Raw genomic sequence first — 16531 nt, forward strand, 5'->3', positions numbered from 1 at the left:
ATGTGGCAGAGACAGACATGGAGAACAGTACACTAAAACCCTCACAGAAATTACACACCACAACAATGCACAGATCTCACTTCCTGCCCACTTCACCGTGCTTTCCTGGTTTTAAATTGCTGGATCACTCATTTGTAAACCCTGTGAAATTTGCCTGATCAACTTATGTCTTCAATGCTATTCTAATAACAGTAAAAAAAAAAAACAGCCAAACCCAACCTGACCCCCTTTGCTAATGCAACATTAAAGTCGCACAGTTAAAATAAGAATGATTTAAAAATAGTCAGATAATGGAAAAGTTAAAGTTCCTGAATCAACTTTTAACTTTAGCTATATATGGTACAATTTTATAGCAGATCCAACATAAAAACTAGAGACAGAAAATACTCTATATGTGCTGCACAGCCAAGTTAACCTTGTTATGGGTGAAAAGCACTATAGCTAATGCATAGATAGAATAGATGGCATAAGTGCTTAAACAAGTAATGGCATAAGGCACATTTATAAAAGAATGGACACATGCACAGTGCATCTGAATGTGTACACTTAGACTTAATTAAATATGTTTATTATGCACTAAAAGTAGCCAGTTTTCAATCATTCTAAGCTTTATTAATGTCCAACCTTTTAATTTCTTTTTCCAAAAATTGTTGTGGAGGTATTCTTCAATAACTAGTGTTTTCATGCTAGCTTTCATGGATCATCTGGCTTTTGAGTCCTTGGGTGGGTGGAGGAACTGTGGTGGTAATCTTTTAAAGAAGGAATAGTGAGGGTTTTTTTTTTTTTTCCCCCACTCTCACAAATTTCAAGGGGCTGAAGGGATTTTGCTTCATCTTTTTCGGGGAAAAATTGTTTTTGGCCAGAATTAACTATCGAGAATTTCAGCCCACAGATTCTGAGACCCTGATTCATGCTGATTCATGCCACCAGGGGTAGCCCCGTTAGTTTCAATTAGATGATTCGAGTAGTAATACTATTCAGCACGAGTAAGTGTGCCAGAATCTGACCCCAAATCTCTTTGAAAGTTAGCAGCATGTCAAAAATGGGGTTATCATCGCACACAAGAAACTATTTTATACCCGTACCAGGTGCTGCTAAGCAAGAGCTGTGATGTAGCTCTTTTGCATGTTAATACAAGACGAAGCAATATATCTCCCCAGTCACACTAGCTTCACAAAGGAAGCACAGATGCTGTAACCTCAGAATTCCAATTTCATTGCAACTTCCCTCAGGGGCTGTAAGCATAAGCATCCATTCCAGCTGGGATAGAGTCCAGTTCAGGATCTCTTCTGTTAAAAGTGCTGGGTAATAACACGGAAGGACTCCATGCTTGTAAAACTAAACGGGCTCTTTATTAAGAGCTATTTAAAGAGGTGCTGTATCTGAGCTAGCATTCCAGACAGGCTTCTAGGTGCCTCCTCCAAACGCTTCTCTCCTGCAACTTGTGCTCCTCCTTCCAAGTTCCATGCAGGTTGCTACAAATCGCCCCAGATTGGCGCAGAAATTCACTTCCAATATTACTATTTCAACACCTTTTATTACAGTAGACCTCAAAGGCTCCAGTAGAGATTCAAGCTTCATTGTGCTAGGTGCTGTACAAACCCATAGTTCAACATGGTCCCGGCCATGACCGAGGTTCTCTTCCTCCTAGCTACTGCACCCATTTCTAGGTGGGCACAGAAATCCAGTTCAGGTTCTTTTTCTTAGCCTACATCAATAAACTCCCATGAGAACACATAGGACAGTCCCAAGGAAATCTGAGAGTGATGTTAACGTCCATATGGCAAATCTTTGGGGCATACCCTTAGGGTATTTGCGTTTACTCAGCATTTAAGAGGGGGAGGCAATGAATGGGAAATGTGCTCCTCCATTAACTTGCTTGATATTAACCCACTTTTCTTTCCTTTTTTTAGGAAAATATTTTTAAATGGTGCTTTCCCTTTATTAGAAAGAACCCCCCCCCCCCCCCCCCCCACACACACACACACACACACAGGCTTGGCATAACATCCTGGGCAGAGGGGTCCCGAGATGAGCTTTGTTTTTCTCAAGGCACACATCTAGTTGCATTTAAAATGAAGGATTTTTAAAGCATTATTGACACCTCCCAGAAGACTTCAAGAAACGTTCTATTTAGAGACAGTGTGGCTGCGACAGCATGTCATACCGGCTGTTATTTCTCTTCCTCTTGCTGCTTTTACTCTGATGTTTGCATTGACACAAAATCTTTTGTTTAGAGTTACTGCTTTAGATCCCCACCTGAAGGCCTTGTTGTTGTTTGTAGGAGATGCAGGGATCATTGAAGAACCCTTAGCACTTCAAGCAAAGGTTGGGGTGTTAGTCCTGGGCTTATGGCCAAATCCAAATACGGGTAACTACATTTTGCCTCCCAAATCCCTTCTGCCCCACCCCCATAGTTTCAGTTGTGAAAGGGATTCACTTCCTTACTAAACTATTGTGCACTGTTGCTGTGCATGGTTATACAGGTGCCTCATTCCATCACAGAGCTGGCTGCATTTCGGTGTGGGAGAAGTGATTTCTGTGTATTGGCGGCATACCTTTTGAAGTCTCTGAAGGACTGTGAAGGTTCTTTGGGGAATGATGGCACTAGAGTACATACATACAAGGTTGTTAAGCTCTGTTTGTGACCTCAGAATGGACTGCTGTGGCGACAACTATAAGGGGACACCATGGTCCAAAGGACAGGCTATCGGTCTGATGAACCAGGACTCCTGGGTTCTGATCCTAGCTATACCACAAACTTATTTCTTCAAGGTCTCACAATCACTTTGCCTCTGTTTCTTCAGCTGTGAAATGATACCTTTGGTTAATTACTACTTTATCATTATTTTTATGTATTATGTCGCACACAGAAAGTGACAATGTCAGGTGGGGGATAAGCAATTGGAGCCAATAGACTCCTAGGAAAAAAGTTGCTGGTACTATGGAAATATCCTTCGAAAGAAACAAGAGGCAGGGAAGTGTGGGACACCTCCTGAAAAAATATATGTTTGCAAGCTGAATTTTCTTAGCAGACCGGGCCCAGCCGGTCTCTGGTGACATTATGCTGAAGGCAATGGAGTTCCAGCAAGGATAAATGTGGCCCAGTGTTTCAAATCTTTCCTGGGGGCATCAGCGTCTCTGTAATTACAGTCAGCATTCCTGAGTCTCCCACTGGCCTCCAGTGTACTGACATCAGCAGAGTAGGGCCTCTTGTACTGGAGTTCAGGATGCAGAACTTTACTGTCTGCTATGAGAAATCCAATCAGCCCTACTGCTCTTTTTGTTGTATCAATGGGGAAATGATTCCCCCTTTGCTCAGTAACTTCCCCCACGCCAACTGGGGTAAGAGCCCGGAACAGCAGTGAGCCCCGCATAGTCCGTGCACCCATGATCTGAGATGTACGTTCGGTGATATGTCCATATTTCTATAATATCTATAAAATGGTCTGTCTGGCAACACTAGATGGCAGAGGTGGGATCTTTTCTGCTCTGAGTGCTGTCCTATAAGGCATTGCTTGTTTAAGTACAGTCGCATTTAGTTGGAGCTGCAGGAGAGAGAGACAGAGAGATTCTCTGTGTTTACAGCCAGCGCAGGCTACGACGAGCATCTAACCTGGCCCCCTTTCTCCAGCACTTGAAGGAGAGAGTGTGAGGTTATTCGGGAATCTGGCCGCCGTGGGTCAGCTTTCTCTGCACTGGATTGTCTGAGCTGTTCGAACAGAGACCGGGGAGAGAGAAGGGAGACAAGAATCCCATCTTATTTTTAAGAGCGTGAGAGAGCAAGAAAGCGAGAGAGAGAGAGAGAGAGAGAGAGAGAGAGACGGACGGACGGACAGACAGACAGACAGAAAGAAGCATGAGGACCTACTGGCTGCACAGCATCTGGGTGCTGGGATTCTTCCTGTCCCTCTTCTCCTTGCAAGGTAGGTGACTAGTTCTTTCCTACTACCTCCCCCAACCCCCTTGTTTGATTTGGGGCTGATGGACTGAGGGTGGGTTGGAACATGGAGCTGTATCTATTTAAATTCCCCCTCCACCTCCTTCAGGAAATAAGAGCCAAGGAGAGATTATTGCTGGTGAATCCTCTGGTTAGAGGACACCTCCTGTGCCTGACTTGCTGCTGGGTATGTGTTCTTTGCAGGGGACTGCTGGGGGAGGAGGATTGGCAAAGGAAGGGGCTGGATGGAGATGGGTGTCCCTGTTCTACTTCCATACGCAGCCTGCATTGCTTGGCACTTTGTGTTACTAGTGCCGATGCGCCTCACCTTTCTGTGGAAATGGCTGATAAGTTTGTAGAAGGTGCCTTTGTGGCTCTTTGGGGTGTCCACACAAACACTGCCTCTTTTCCTCCCCCCAGCAAAAAAAAAAAAAGTGGAGGAGGCAAAGAAGGAAATGCTGTGCGTATTGGCAATAGCTAAGTAGGGAATTGTCACCTGGGTTTCATGTTTATAGAGCTAAGTGTAAGTAGGATGTAGTTAGAGGATAGACATTTTTGGTTGGTTTATAGGTGTTTTCTGTAAACAAGGGTGAAGGGTTAATGCATACTGTACAGCGTGTGCAAACTAACACTCACATACATACTCTCCCCCCATACACGGACTTGCGTCTCGTACACAAGGTACACACTCATTCCACATGCCAGTAATCTCACACACACACACACGGCCATAAATATAACGTACCGTGTACATAAACTTGCTCCGGCTCACTGTGCCAGAAACACATTTCTCTCTCTGGCACATACAATCCCTACAGTGTCACGCACACGCTCACTTCCTCTCGCCCCCTCTCTCACTTGCACACACATTCTCTTGCTCCCTCTCGCCAGCGCCGTTGGTTGCACGCGCACACTTTATCTATCATGCAGCACCCCTACTGCACACGTACGTACGTGCTCTTTATCTTCTGTGTCAGGCCTACTCTCTATCATATGCCACCTCACGCACACTTGATCACACAAACACACAAGGTCTCTCTTACACACACACAAGCTCTCCGTCACACTCTCTGACACACTGTCCTGCTTACATACGCGCTGTCACACAGCCCTCTTTTCTCCCTAGCTCACACACACACTGTCCCTCTTTGTCGCACACTGTATCCAGCACCCACACACCCGCTCCCTCCCTTCTGCACACTTTCTCCGATGCAGACTTGCTAACACACTCTCTTGAGCTCACAGGCTCACACGTTCCCCACCGCTGTTGCATGACCTCTCTCTCGTGCACCTCCCCTCTCTCTGCTGCGCACATCATGGACTGCTCTCTCTCTCTCGCTCGCTGTGTCACACATACATGCTCTCCCTTCTCGCTCACAGATTTTCTCTCTCTCACACTCACTCTCTCGGCTCTGGATGGTGAAATTGGCACTTTCTTCTCCCCATGTGCCCATTTCTGAAGGAGGAGGGAGAATTCTTCAACACCACCCATGCCTACTCACACCCCTCCTCCCCCCACCAGTAAACGCATAGCCGCTATGAGCCGTGAAGTCCAATGGGTTGGTGTGAGCATCCCTCTGCTCTGGGAGAATTGGCACGGGACCCCTCAAGGAAAATGGACGCTGCCAATTCACAGGCTCCAAACACCTCCTGCTATCTCTGATGTTTGTTTTCCAACTAAAGCCACTGGTGTCTGAGCCATACGGTGCTTCCAATACACAAGCAGGTGTGAAGAGTGACCCAGGAGATCCCGGTTCTGGTGTAGTTTGGAGCGGCTTTAACCTTTTACAGTGACTCTGGTCTCACCACAATCCATGCTAAGCTCCGGGGCTGCTATTGACTAACCTGTTCCCAGACACTAGTTGCATAACTGCATAAACCCCCCAACTGTGTGTTTCCCTGATGTCTCCCCGTGCCGCCTCCAGAGATCATTAACCCTTTGAATGCTGAGCTACTGTGCATCCTCTGGAGAGGGGGAGAAAACAATGCTAACACTGGGACAGCATCTACAGTTCCTCCCAACTTTTGGATAGACTGGAAGCCAGATGGAAGCCACTCAAAGCCAGCAGTGGAGTTTACATCTCTCGTCCTGAGAGAGTGAGAGGCTATAGAAGGCATGGGGTGGGAGCTGCCTGGGAGAGGCCGGGTGCTGTGGCAAGCAAACCAAAAGGTGCTGAAGGGGTTACAAGGAAAAATGCTGCACTCCACAGTATTCAACAGTAATGAGCCTCCAATGTGTCAGTAACACTGGCAAGTGTGACTGTTCGGGGCTATTACTCTGGAGTACTGGAGTATTGATTTGGATAGGGAATATGCCCCCTCGTATAGCTTTTTCCAAACACTGCACGTCACAGCTAGCTAGCGAGCTGGGCTTGACCGTTTTCGAAGGCAGGCTGCCCGCCTCGGCCTGTCGGGGGGTGTATGTGGATACAGAGGGGGGACATTTCCCTTGTTCCAGTATCCCACTGGCAACTGAGCCGAGAGCAAAAAGGAACGGGGCTGGTGGTGTGGGATGCAGCCGAGCTATGACTGAATGGCAGGCAATGGAGGGAGAGAGAATCACAGCTGAGGCTGGCAGGAGACCTAAGGTCTCCACAGTGCCAAGTGACTCACGCAGGCTGTTTCCTCTGGAGCTCTTGCCAGGGTACGTGACATGGGTTGTATGTCCCCTCTGCCTGGCTGGGCTCAGAGGCACGGGGACGGAGACGGGGCTTTGCTCTTCTTCCTCTTGTCGGGGCTGGAGGCTTCCAGCCTGGCACTGAGTTTCGCTCACCTCACTCCTGTGCTTAGCATGGTAGTTCAGGTTTCCTGTGCTTCCCTGCTTCTGCCTGGTGGCAGGATAGGACGCCCCTTTTCCCTGCCCTCCCCCTCAGCCTGAGCTGGGCCAATGCCTCCGCATTCCCCTGGTGCCATCCCAGGGCTCCAACATGGGCTCCTATAAACCTTGCCACATGTTGCCTCGGTCCCACTGCCCTGCTTGAGCCGAAGGCATACAGCTCCCATGCTTCCCCATGCCCCACACAGGTCGGCATCTCTGCCTGGCTTCCTTCTGGACCGTAGTGTGCCCTCAGAGCTGTACAGCCTGCTGTGTATTGGTTTGTTTGCCAGCATTTTATCTTCAAGTCCTTTTTCCATAGATATTTCATTAGGCGATGGTGGGTGTATGTGAGGAGGGGGCGACCGCATGGCATGTGTGTGTGAGTCTGTGGTGCCTGGGTGCTGGTGAATGCGATGTGTTTGTGCAGTATGTGTGCGTCACTGGGGTGAGGGAAAAGTCTTCCCCTGGTTCCTGGGATATACTTTTCTTCCTAGTTGTTTTCAGGGTATCTAATGCAATCAGGGAGCACTCCCCACACACAGCTGTGCTGAGGAGATCATGACTCCCTCAGTTGGCTTACGGTCCCAAAAGTGGTGAAGACGGGCAAGGCCCAAGGTGAAGCGGAGTTTACTTGCAGGCTCCGACTGGGGGAGAAGGCAGAAAAAGCTGGATGTTTGCCTACTGAAAGCAAGGATGTTTCAGAGTCAAACCCCATGGGTTTGCTCTAGCCCCGCCCCTTCACCCACAGACCTTTGTAACTCAGTATAGACAATAGCTACCACCCCAGTAATGACCCATTTCCTCCACCAGTTATACGCCGCCACTCTCAGTCATGTGATCTGAAGGCGTTACTATGATAAATAGAGACCTGCTTCAGCTCTGAACCGCTAATGCACCCCTCCTGTTCTGAGATAAGTATCCTCAGGCGAGCTCTGAGACTGCCGCTGGGAACGAAGAGCCAGGTGGTCCCTGGCACTAGCGTGGGTTTATGACCTCCTCATTCCCTGCATCTTACGCGGGGGTTAGGGGTGGTCACAGTCCCCATGCGTAGGGTCATGCTGCGATTGGTCCCCCTCCTATCTTGGGAGCATTCCTGTATCTTGGGGGTTCAGGCAAGAGAGCAAACAACTTAAAGGAGCCACCAGCTGCATTTCCTTTCACCCCACAAACAGCAGGTGCTTCTTGAAACACTCCCTTCCAGCACCTGCTACTTCTCCCTTTCTCCTCCCGTCATTGGTCAATGGGAAAGGCAGCCCTTTAGAATCTGAGCCACCATGTCCTTTGTCAGCGGCGCCTCCTGCAGGTCCCCTTGGACTTCTGCAATCCAGGCACCAGTGGGATGGGATTAACCCTCACCGGGGGAGAAGAGATTCCGCACAGAGGGGATTGGATTAGAGGTGGGCTCACTCGGATGTGGACTTCAAAGTCCGGGGCTAGGTATAACCACAGGGAGGGAAGCCTGGTCCTTTCTATGGTATGCGGTTCTCTGAGCAATCAGGCTGTGCTGGGGGATTGGTGAGTGAATGACGAGGGTGCTTATTGGGCAGGTGCAGGGTACTTCTGGGGTCAGTCCATCCCTCCTCTTTATGCTTGAAAATGAGACCAAAGGGTAGTATAGTGAGATTAAGAGCTAGTGAAAGGGAAGTCTCCTCTACTGGATGTATTGAAAACCTGCAGAACTCCCTGCTGGAGGAGTGTTACTGGGATCAGTTACTGAGACTAGGTTGGAGTGGTCTGGATGATCTTATGATCATTAGTACAACGAGCTGTAGAGCAAAGTGAAGAGGGCACTGAAAACGTGTGCTTCAGGGCAGTATAAGGTTATTGCCATAGGGATTGGTGTGGAATTTATCTAGCCACCCACAGACAGCATTGCAAAAATGGCCAGGTACCTTACTAGTGGTGTCTTTTTTCTGGGAGACACTGCCAGTGGCAGGATACTGAGTTCAGTGACTGGACCATAGGGTCTGATCTGGAATAGCAAATCTTCCCTTTTTAAGAGCTTCCCTTTTCCTGAAAGAAGAATGTGCTGTGATTTCATGTGCTATTCAGACTCAGCCAGGGAATTGCTTTGACAGATGAAGTGCTCTCCTTGTGATCATTTTGTCCAGGAGAAAAAAATATCAGTCACAGCACAGACCATCTTGTCCAGCTCTGATAATGAGAAGAGAAAATGGTGAGGGCAGAATGGATAGCACTTGGGGTGAGCAGTCTAGACAGTTTCCAACTTCCCCCCATCTCAGTGTGGGGCAGGGCTGGGCTCTGGGGGGGTGGGAGGGAGAGACATCCCTCCCAGTGTAGGGCAGGGGGACGCTATGAAGGGACAGATGCAGAAATAGCCCTCACATTGATTAGGGGTATGGAGGAGCTTCCATATGAGGAGAGATTAAAAAGACTGGGACTGTTCATTTTAGAAAAGAGATGACTAAGGGGGGATATGATAGAGGACTATAAAATCATGACTGGTGTAGAGGACGTGTTATTTATCCCTTCACCTAACACAAGAATCAGGGGTCACCCAATGAAACGAATAGGCAGCAGGTTTAAACAAACATAAGGAAGTACTTCTTCACACAATGCATAGTCAACCTCCGGAACTGGTTGGCAGGGGACCTTGTGACAGGCAAAAGTATACCAGGGTTCCAAAAATAATTAGATTAGTTCATGGAGGATAGGTCCAGCAATGGCTGGTAGCCAAGCTGGTCATGGATGTAACCCCATGCTCTGAGTGTCCGTAGGCCTCTGACTGCCAGATGCTGGAACTGGATGATGGGATGCATTGCTCAATAATTGCCCTGTTCTGTTCATTCCCTCTGAAGCATCTGCACTGGCCACTGTCAGAAGACGGCACACTGGCCTAGGTGGACCATTGGTCTGACCCAGTATGGCCAATCTTAAGTGTTTGTGCTCAATGTGGAGTAGAGGGGACTTGGGGTAGAGAGAGGTAAAGAGACATTCCCTCCCAGTGTGGGGCAGAAGGGAGGGAACTCTGGGGGAAGAGACACAGAAGCAGGACCTCCCAGTGTGGGGCAGGGGAGGTTCTAAGTGGAGAGGCACAGAGACAGCCCCTCCTAGTGTGGGGCAGGGAGGACTCTGGGAATTAGAGTGATGCAAGTGCAAATGCATGAAGAAAGAGACGTGCTGCCCTGATTTTGTTCTATGCCATTCGCCTTAATGCAGCTCAGAGAATGGTGAATTGTTAGGGTTATGGCTAGAGTGACCAGATGTCCCGATTTTACAGGGACAGTCCCGATATTCAGGGCTTTTTCTTATATAGTCACCTATTATACCCCTGTCCCCCCCTCCCCATTTTTTTTGCTATCTGGTCACCTACTGGCCCAGGGGGAGAGCTGGTATTTGAGGAGGATGTTTCTGCCTTGGCTGGAGCCTAGATGTGGAAGCTGAGATGCTGCCCAGTGTATCCTCCCCAGAGGGGTTCCTGTCAGCCTGGGCAAGGTTCCCCATTTCACTCATGCAGAAAGATGGGGGGAAGCACTGTGAAGGGTACACATTGGCTTCCCTGAGCCACAGCAGTGTTTGCCCTGGTAGGGCTTGCTGATGGTCCTTCCTCTGAAGCATGGGAAGAGGTGGGGCAGGACTCTGAGGTAGCACCAAGCCTTCTGTCTCTCGGGTGCTTGGCTGGCTGGTTGTTATCCACGTGCTTGAGATCTAACTGATCGCCATATGTGGGGTCGGGTAGGAACTTTCCACCAGACCAGATTGGCAGGGAAGTCAGGGGTTTGCAGTGTGTGGGTGGGGGTCACTTGTCAGGAGTATCTGGATATATTTGATTTAATCCTTTCCCCACCATTGCAGGGGCCTCTGGCTTTGTTGCACCTAGGTCCCTCCTGTTCTCTGCCTGTGACACACACTTCCTGTGGGCTGTTATGCTTTGGTTTAAGTCTGGTTTCTGGGTTTAGTGAGCGGGTGCTGGATGGTGTTGGTGGCCTGTGATATGCAGGAGGCCAGACTAGATGATCTGAAGGTCCCTTCTGGCCTTAAACTCCATAGGTTTTATAGCATAAGCAGGCTGCTTGCTGATGGGCCTGGACCCACCCCCTTCCTGGGGCTTCACCCCAGAGCTTTCTGAAGCCCTATGGAAGAATCCAACCCTGCTGTTTCCATTGGAAAAAGAGGCTTCCTGCCCCCTCTTTCCCACTCATTCATGAGCCCAGGGGACAATTGGGTGCTGGTTCGTCATTCTGCTGTTGCTGGATTTCAAGGTAAGAGTTAGGTAAATGGGGACATTCATGTTAAGGTTGGAGGGTTGGGATCAGAGCTATGGCTGGTGGTTAGGAGAAGGAGTTTGGATCTGGTCAATGGTTAAGGGTTTGAGCTGAAATCAGGGGGACGTAGATGGAGGTTTGGGCTCCAAAATTGGAGTTTGTGAGTTTCCTGTTCAATTAGAGCCACCCTAAATTAACTCCTAAGTCTGAAACCAGCCTGTCCTTGAAATGAACTCCTCTCTGCAGGGCCTGGGAGTTGGTTGACCTTGGGGAAGTCTTTCCTCATTCTTTTCAGGGCTGGAGGGAATCTCTCTTAAATAAAATGATCCTTAGTTTTTTGTCATTTCTATAAAAAATGAAGAATTGCTTTGTGCAGGGTGCATGGCAGAGAAAGAATGTGAGTGATGAAGGCGGGGGGTGAACTAAGAGACAAATGGAAGGCACTGGCAACAGCCCTGGAGTTCCAGCAAGGAAATCAATAGTGTATCAGTGCACAGTCATCTGGGTGTGAGTGTGCAATGCTTATGAGTAATCACAGGTTTCCCACGCTGCCCGTTAGCACTTATATATAGTGGGTTGCAGGTTGGAACCACTTAATCCTTAGAACCTGGGACAGTAACTGTTAATATCCCTCCTTGTGCCCTCCTGCTCATGCACCTGCAGAGGGCTAGGTACAATCTGGCCCTAAGTGACTTGCATAAGGCCACACCACGAGTTAATGGCAGTGCTGACTCTGAGTACTAGCCGTCTGCCGGTGCACAGAACCTCCAGGCATAGGGGTGTTTGTAAAAGTGCTTTTGTGGCCATATGTTTGTGGGTGTGTTGGTTAACGTGTCTGCAGGGGAGGATTCACATATGCTCATCTCTTGTGTATTCAAAGGAATCTTTGTGATTTCTTTGCATGTATAGACGTGTGTTCCAAGGCATGTCAGTGTGTATCTGCCTCTGGGCATGTGGGTGTTGGCGCATGCATTTGTGTCTTGTAAGGATACATTGGTGCATGATGTGGTTGCATGTATTCCTGAGCATGGATCCAGGAGCGTGCATGTCTGTGCATACGTCTGGGTCTGAAGTTGTGGCTATGTGCATTTGAATGTGTCTTCTCTTGTGTTTGGAAGGGTGCATGCCACAAGCAGAGGGCAATGGATTTGAGAGATGGAGGGAGAGGATGTATGTTTGTGTGTGTCGAAATGTGCTTCCTGTATAGCTCAATGGGTTCATATTAGCATGCAATTAAGGCCAAAATTACCCTAGAAGTGCTTTGCCAGCATAGATATACCTGTATACTACACTTCCAAAGTGATCCTAGTGTGGACATGGCTCATACCAGCAAAACTGCCCTTTTGCCAGTACAGCTATTTCAGCTCCTGGAGTCATGTGATTATATCCAAATCTCAACTTTCACTTAAAAATATCTATACGTTTCTGGCCTGTATGGTTATAAAAAGAAGCTTGAAAACATGAACTTAGTGTAATCGATCCAAGGTTGTCTGCTTGCATCTGCCGACAGCCGTCAACAACAGCTCTGGGAGTCGTAAACTGTTCCATTCATCTCAGAAGAGTGCCAACTCCCAGATCCTCCCCACCCCCAATACCACCCTGGATGGTGCCTTTTTGTGTGGCTGAAAAAAGTGGGTCTATTGCAGTCAGGCAGATCCATCTGGCTGTTGAGGTAAACACTAGAAAAGACAGCCCTGCTACTGTCCCTGCCTTGCCTGGAGGGGTGGGAAGAGGAGAAGTACTGTTCCATGTCCTGTTCCTGACGAGAGTTAGTGATGCTGTGCTGCTGCCCTTGCCTTTTTAGAAGGGCAGGGAGGCCCTGCCATTCCAAGTGAGGACTGGGACTAGAGAAATGGAGCGATGGGGGTCCCATGTGCTTAGGGCCTGGAGTGCCTTCATCCAGTTTTGAATGCCTCCACTCTTGGACAGGACCAGGGACTGTAGGGCTGTGTGAAAATAGAACAAAAAACCTCCTGTGAACTTTCTGAAATGTCCAAAGAGGGTTTGGGTTTTGATTCACTTCTGGTCCTGAGTGACAGCTAGGGACTTAATCCATCTGAGGAGGCTCTGACTTTTCCTTGAGGGCAAATTGGCACCTAGTACCACAAAGCATCTGTGTGTGCGTGGAGCACCTGTGCTCTGATAGCTGGAATTAGCATCTAGCCAGATAATGAGCTGTTGTTTACTCTGTGCAGTTCCGGGCACTTCAATTCCGGAGAGATGTAAACAAAATTAGAGGAAATTCAGAGAAGAGCAACAAAAACGATTAAAGGGCTGGAGGGACTGCCTGACTTACGAGGAAAGCTTTAAAGAGCTAAACACTCAGCTAGCTTGGCCAAGTGACTAAAGATGAGACGTGCTAATGATCTATGTGTAACAGAGAGTGTGAAGCCCAAGGAGGGAAAGAGGGATTGTTTTGGATGGCCTGAGGGATAGAACTAGAAATCACAGTGCAAAATTAAGAAAAGGCAAAATTTGGGCAGGAAAAATTACCTAGCAGTGAGAGATGTAGTTGACTGTGGAATAGTTTCCACAAGGGAAATGAGGGAAGCCTCATCATTTGGGACATTTAAAACTAGACTGGGCAAAGCCCTGGAGAATAATCTGTGCAGAACGATCCTGCCGAGGTCCCTTGGGAGACAGTCTACATGCCTTAATAGATTCTCATGAAATCACTAATTTCTGTGCGTTTACTGAACCAGAGCAAATTTTCCACCAGTCTGGAAAATAAGTGCATTGCTTGTCCTTTAATTCATTTCTCTTTTTTGTATTATATTATTCTGCTGTGAGGAAGACATTGGAGAGGGTCTGAGAACCCCTGGGTACTCTCTTACTATAGTCACTAGAGTAAGGTACTTGTTTTCATGGGCTTAGTTCCAATTCCCCCTCTTCCCCCTCATCTAGTGGAAGTTGAAAATGACTGTCAGGGGCCATTGGTCCTCAGTCTACTAGGTAGTTGGGGGGAGGAGATGTTAGGATAATCCCAACATCTTGGAGAAGAACATCCTGGCCAGCACCCTGTTCTCTTCACTTGTGTAAAGACACTTTCTGTGTGGCACAACAGCTGAGATCAAAACAGCCCCTCTGCAATCTGGAGATAGCTGCCCTGGTGAGGGAGCCAAAAATGGACCCTCCACATGCCAAAGCATGAAGGAGACAAGTTGAATTGGTCTCCGTGGGATGCCAATCAGTTGTGTTTGCCTCCCTCACCCCCAGGTAAGTAACTGGATAGTTAGTGACCCATTGAAATTAAACAGGAGAGCTTTGGCTGAACTGGTCCAGTGAGAGCAGCCTGGGAAGTCGTGTAACAGCTGCTGTGTTGGCTGACACCAGACTGTCCAGAGCTAAAAGCATGAGTCTCTACAGTTGAGCTAAAGAACCAGGCTCTGTAGCTGGGGCTGTAACAGACTCATGTCCTCTCTATGGAGCAGCACGGGGGGAGAGGGGCAATCTACTGAACACATACTGAACAGCAGGTGACAGCTGCACAATGGGAATGCCTTTGGAGTAGCTGTGGCTTCATAGCGCCACCCTCTATGGATCCCATGTGTCAGCACAGGATCTCAGGATGGCTGGTCAGTGAGCCCATGTTGCTGGAAGTGTGTGGAAAGACGTGTCCTTCATGTCGTGAGGCTCAGTGGATTGGATCAGAGGTGAAACGTCACCAGTCCTGCCTTGCTGTGGTGAAACCGCAAAATCCTGTCCCTGCTCTGCACTGAAGAGGAATCAGAAATCCCCCCCTCGCTTCGGCCAGGCACAGAGGTCACTGCTTTTGTGGCAAAAACATGGTTTTCCAATGAGAGAAGGGGGTGGGGGAAGAAACGGAGTCAAGGGTGACAAGTGTTTTGCTTTTCTCAATGACTGGCAAAAGAAGAGGCGAGAGGACTAGGGGTGCCTGCAGGCAGGGAGAATCTACACAACCAAGGGTAATCCCTGCTCCATGACTCTGTATAGGTTGGGCAGGGAGTGGGAGAGCTTAAAACATGTGGTCAAGGTCAAACAGGCTTAATTTTTTCACTGTAATAGTGTGCGTGCGTGTGTGCATGTTCATGTTGTGCTCTAATGGCTGAGCCCACAGAGAGGATAAAAGATCTACTACTGCTATCAGTAGATCTCCTCAGCTTAAGTGGCAGAGGTCTGTGTTTTGGAGCCTGAAAGACTAGGGTTCTGGTTCTGACTACCGGAGGTGGGGAATGTGATTTATCTAGTAATGGATTCAGCAAATGGATTAATCACAGCACCTTTTAACAATTGTTCTGTGGGATTTAGCTAATCTCATTCTAACCCTATCAGAATGTTTTCCACTTCACACTGGGATGTTGAATCAATGTATGATGATGCATCCCCCATCAAGTACCGGTGCAATGTCATAGCATCACAAGGCCTCGAAATAAACTCAAGGCCCTTTAATTTTCTTGCAGTCAGGATGCACAGGACAGAGCCATGGAAACTGAGATTGCTCTATGAACTGCATGATGTCAACTGTATTGGAGAAGGAGAGATTGGAGCGCTAAAAGAAAGAACAAATGAGTGGCGAATTTGTGGCGCTGTGTCATGTAAGGCAGAACCACAGGCAATCCTCACTGCTTTCATTAGCATCAAACTTAACCACTATCAATTACTTTAACCTCAAATTGAAGTTTCGTTATAAAAAAAAAATGGTTTTAGAAGCCACTCTTCTTCCATAGATTGCTTTACTTTTTTAAAAAATGAGAACTTTGATTTAATTTTGTGTTGTCCTTTTGGATTCAAACCTCCACCTACTGGGAATCCAAAAGTGCCACCACTGTACTGATGCAAGAGATGCAGAAAATGAAATTGAGCATAGATAACAAGTGAAAGTGCCCAGGGTAATTTCACTGTCCTTGCTGAATAAAATGCAAAAAGTAAACCAACTGCATGGATTTATTATCGCTTTGTATTGCATTAGCACTCACAGGCCATTGTGCCAGGACTGTACACACAGGTAGAAGCGTTTCCTTCCTCAAAAAGCCTACAGTCCCAGACTGGGAAAAGTAATGTATATATTTTTGCATTTCAATAGCACCTAATCCAAAGAATTTTACAAGTGCTAAGTGAGAATTTTTAACCCTGTTTTATGGCTGTGGAAAGTGAAGCAGAGAGAGAGAGAAATCATTTGTGAAACATCGCTCAGTGACAGCCTCCCTGCTCTAGCCACTAGTCCACACTTCCTTCCAGACAAAGGAGTAGAACCCGGGAGTCCTGGCTCACAGGCCCTGCTCAGCCCACTGAACCATACGCTGCCTCCTGAAGTAAATACATGTTTACAAATAGAAATTCTTTCCACTGTAATAATCGAAGGTGTTACTGGAAATACAGGGCAGGTGCAACCATGGTGACATATGGTTTATATCTAGACCGCATCCCTGGCAGAGCCACCAGAACCGAGAGAGAGGGCTGGAGTTTAGCTCTTATGCACCACCGATAGAACTGTTCATTGAGTTCCAATCAGTTACACCTCTGCAAACTCACTGAGGACCAGATTCATCCCTGCACTGGGGCCGAGCACAGAGTGGAGGCTGCGTT

General features: G+C 47.9%; 1 protein-coding gene across 1 annotated transcript in view; it reads left to right on the forward strand.

The window, feature by feature from the left end:
* The first annotated feature begins 3607 nt into the window (after nucleotides 1-3607).
* Nucleotides 3608-16531, forward strand: part of LSAMP (limbic system associated membrane protein) — a 1203385-nt gene continuing 1190461 nt past the window's right edge. Inside the window, exon 1 of the mRNA XM_067546053.1 lies at nucleotides 3608-3926. Within this exon, the coding sequence (XP_067402154.1) occupies nucleotides 3860-3926 (67 nt within the window). The 5' untranslated portion in view covers nucleotides 3608-3859. The remainder of the gene's footprint in view (nucleotides 3927-16531) is intronic.

This window comes from Emydura macquarii, unplaced genomic scaffold (assembly GCF_026122565.2).
Source record: "Emydura macquarii macquarii isolate MOO-44397 ecotype Brisbane River unplaced genomic scaffold, CSIRO-AGI_Emac_v2 contig_1119, whole genome shotgun sequence".
Lineage (NCBI taxonomy): Eukaryota > Metazoa > Chordata > Testudines > Chelidae > Emydura > Emydura macquarii.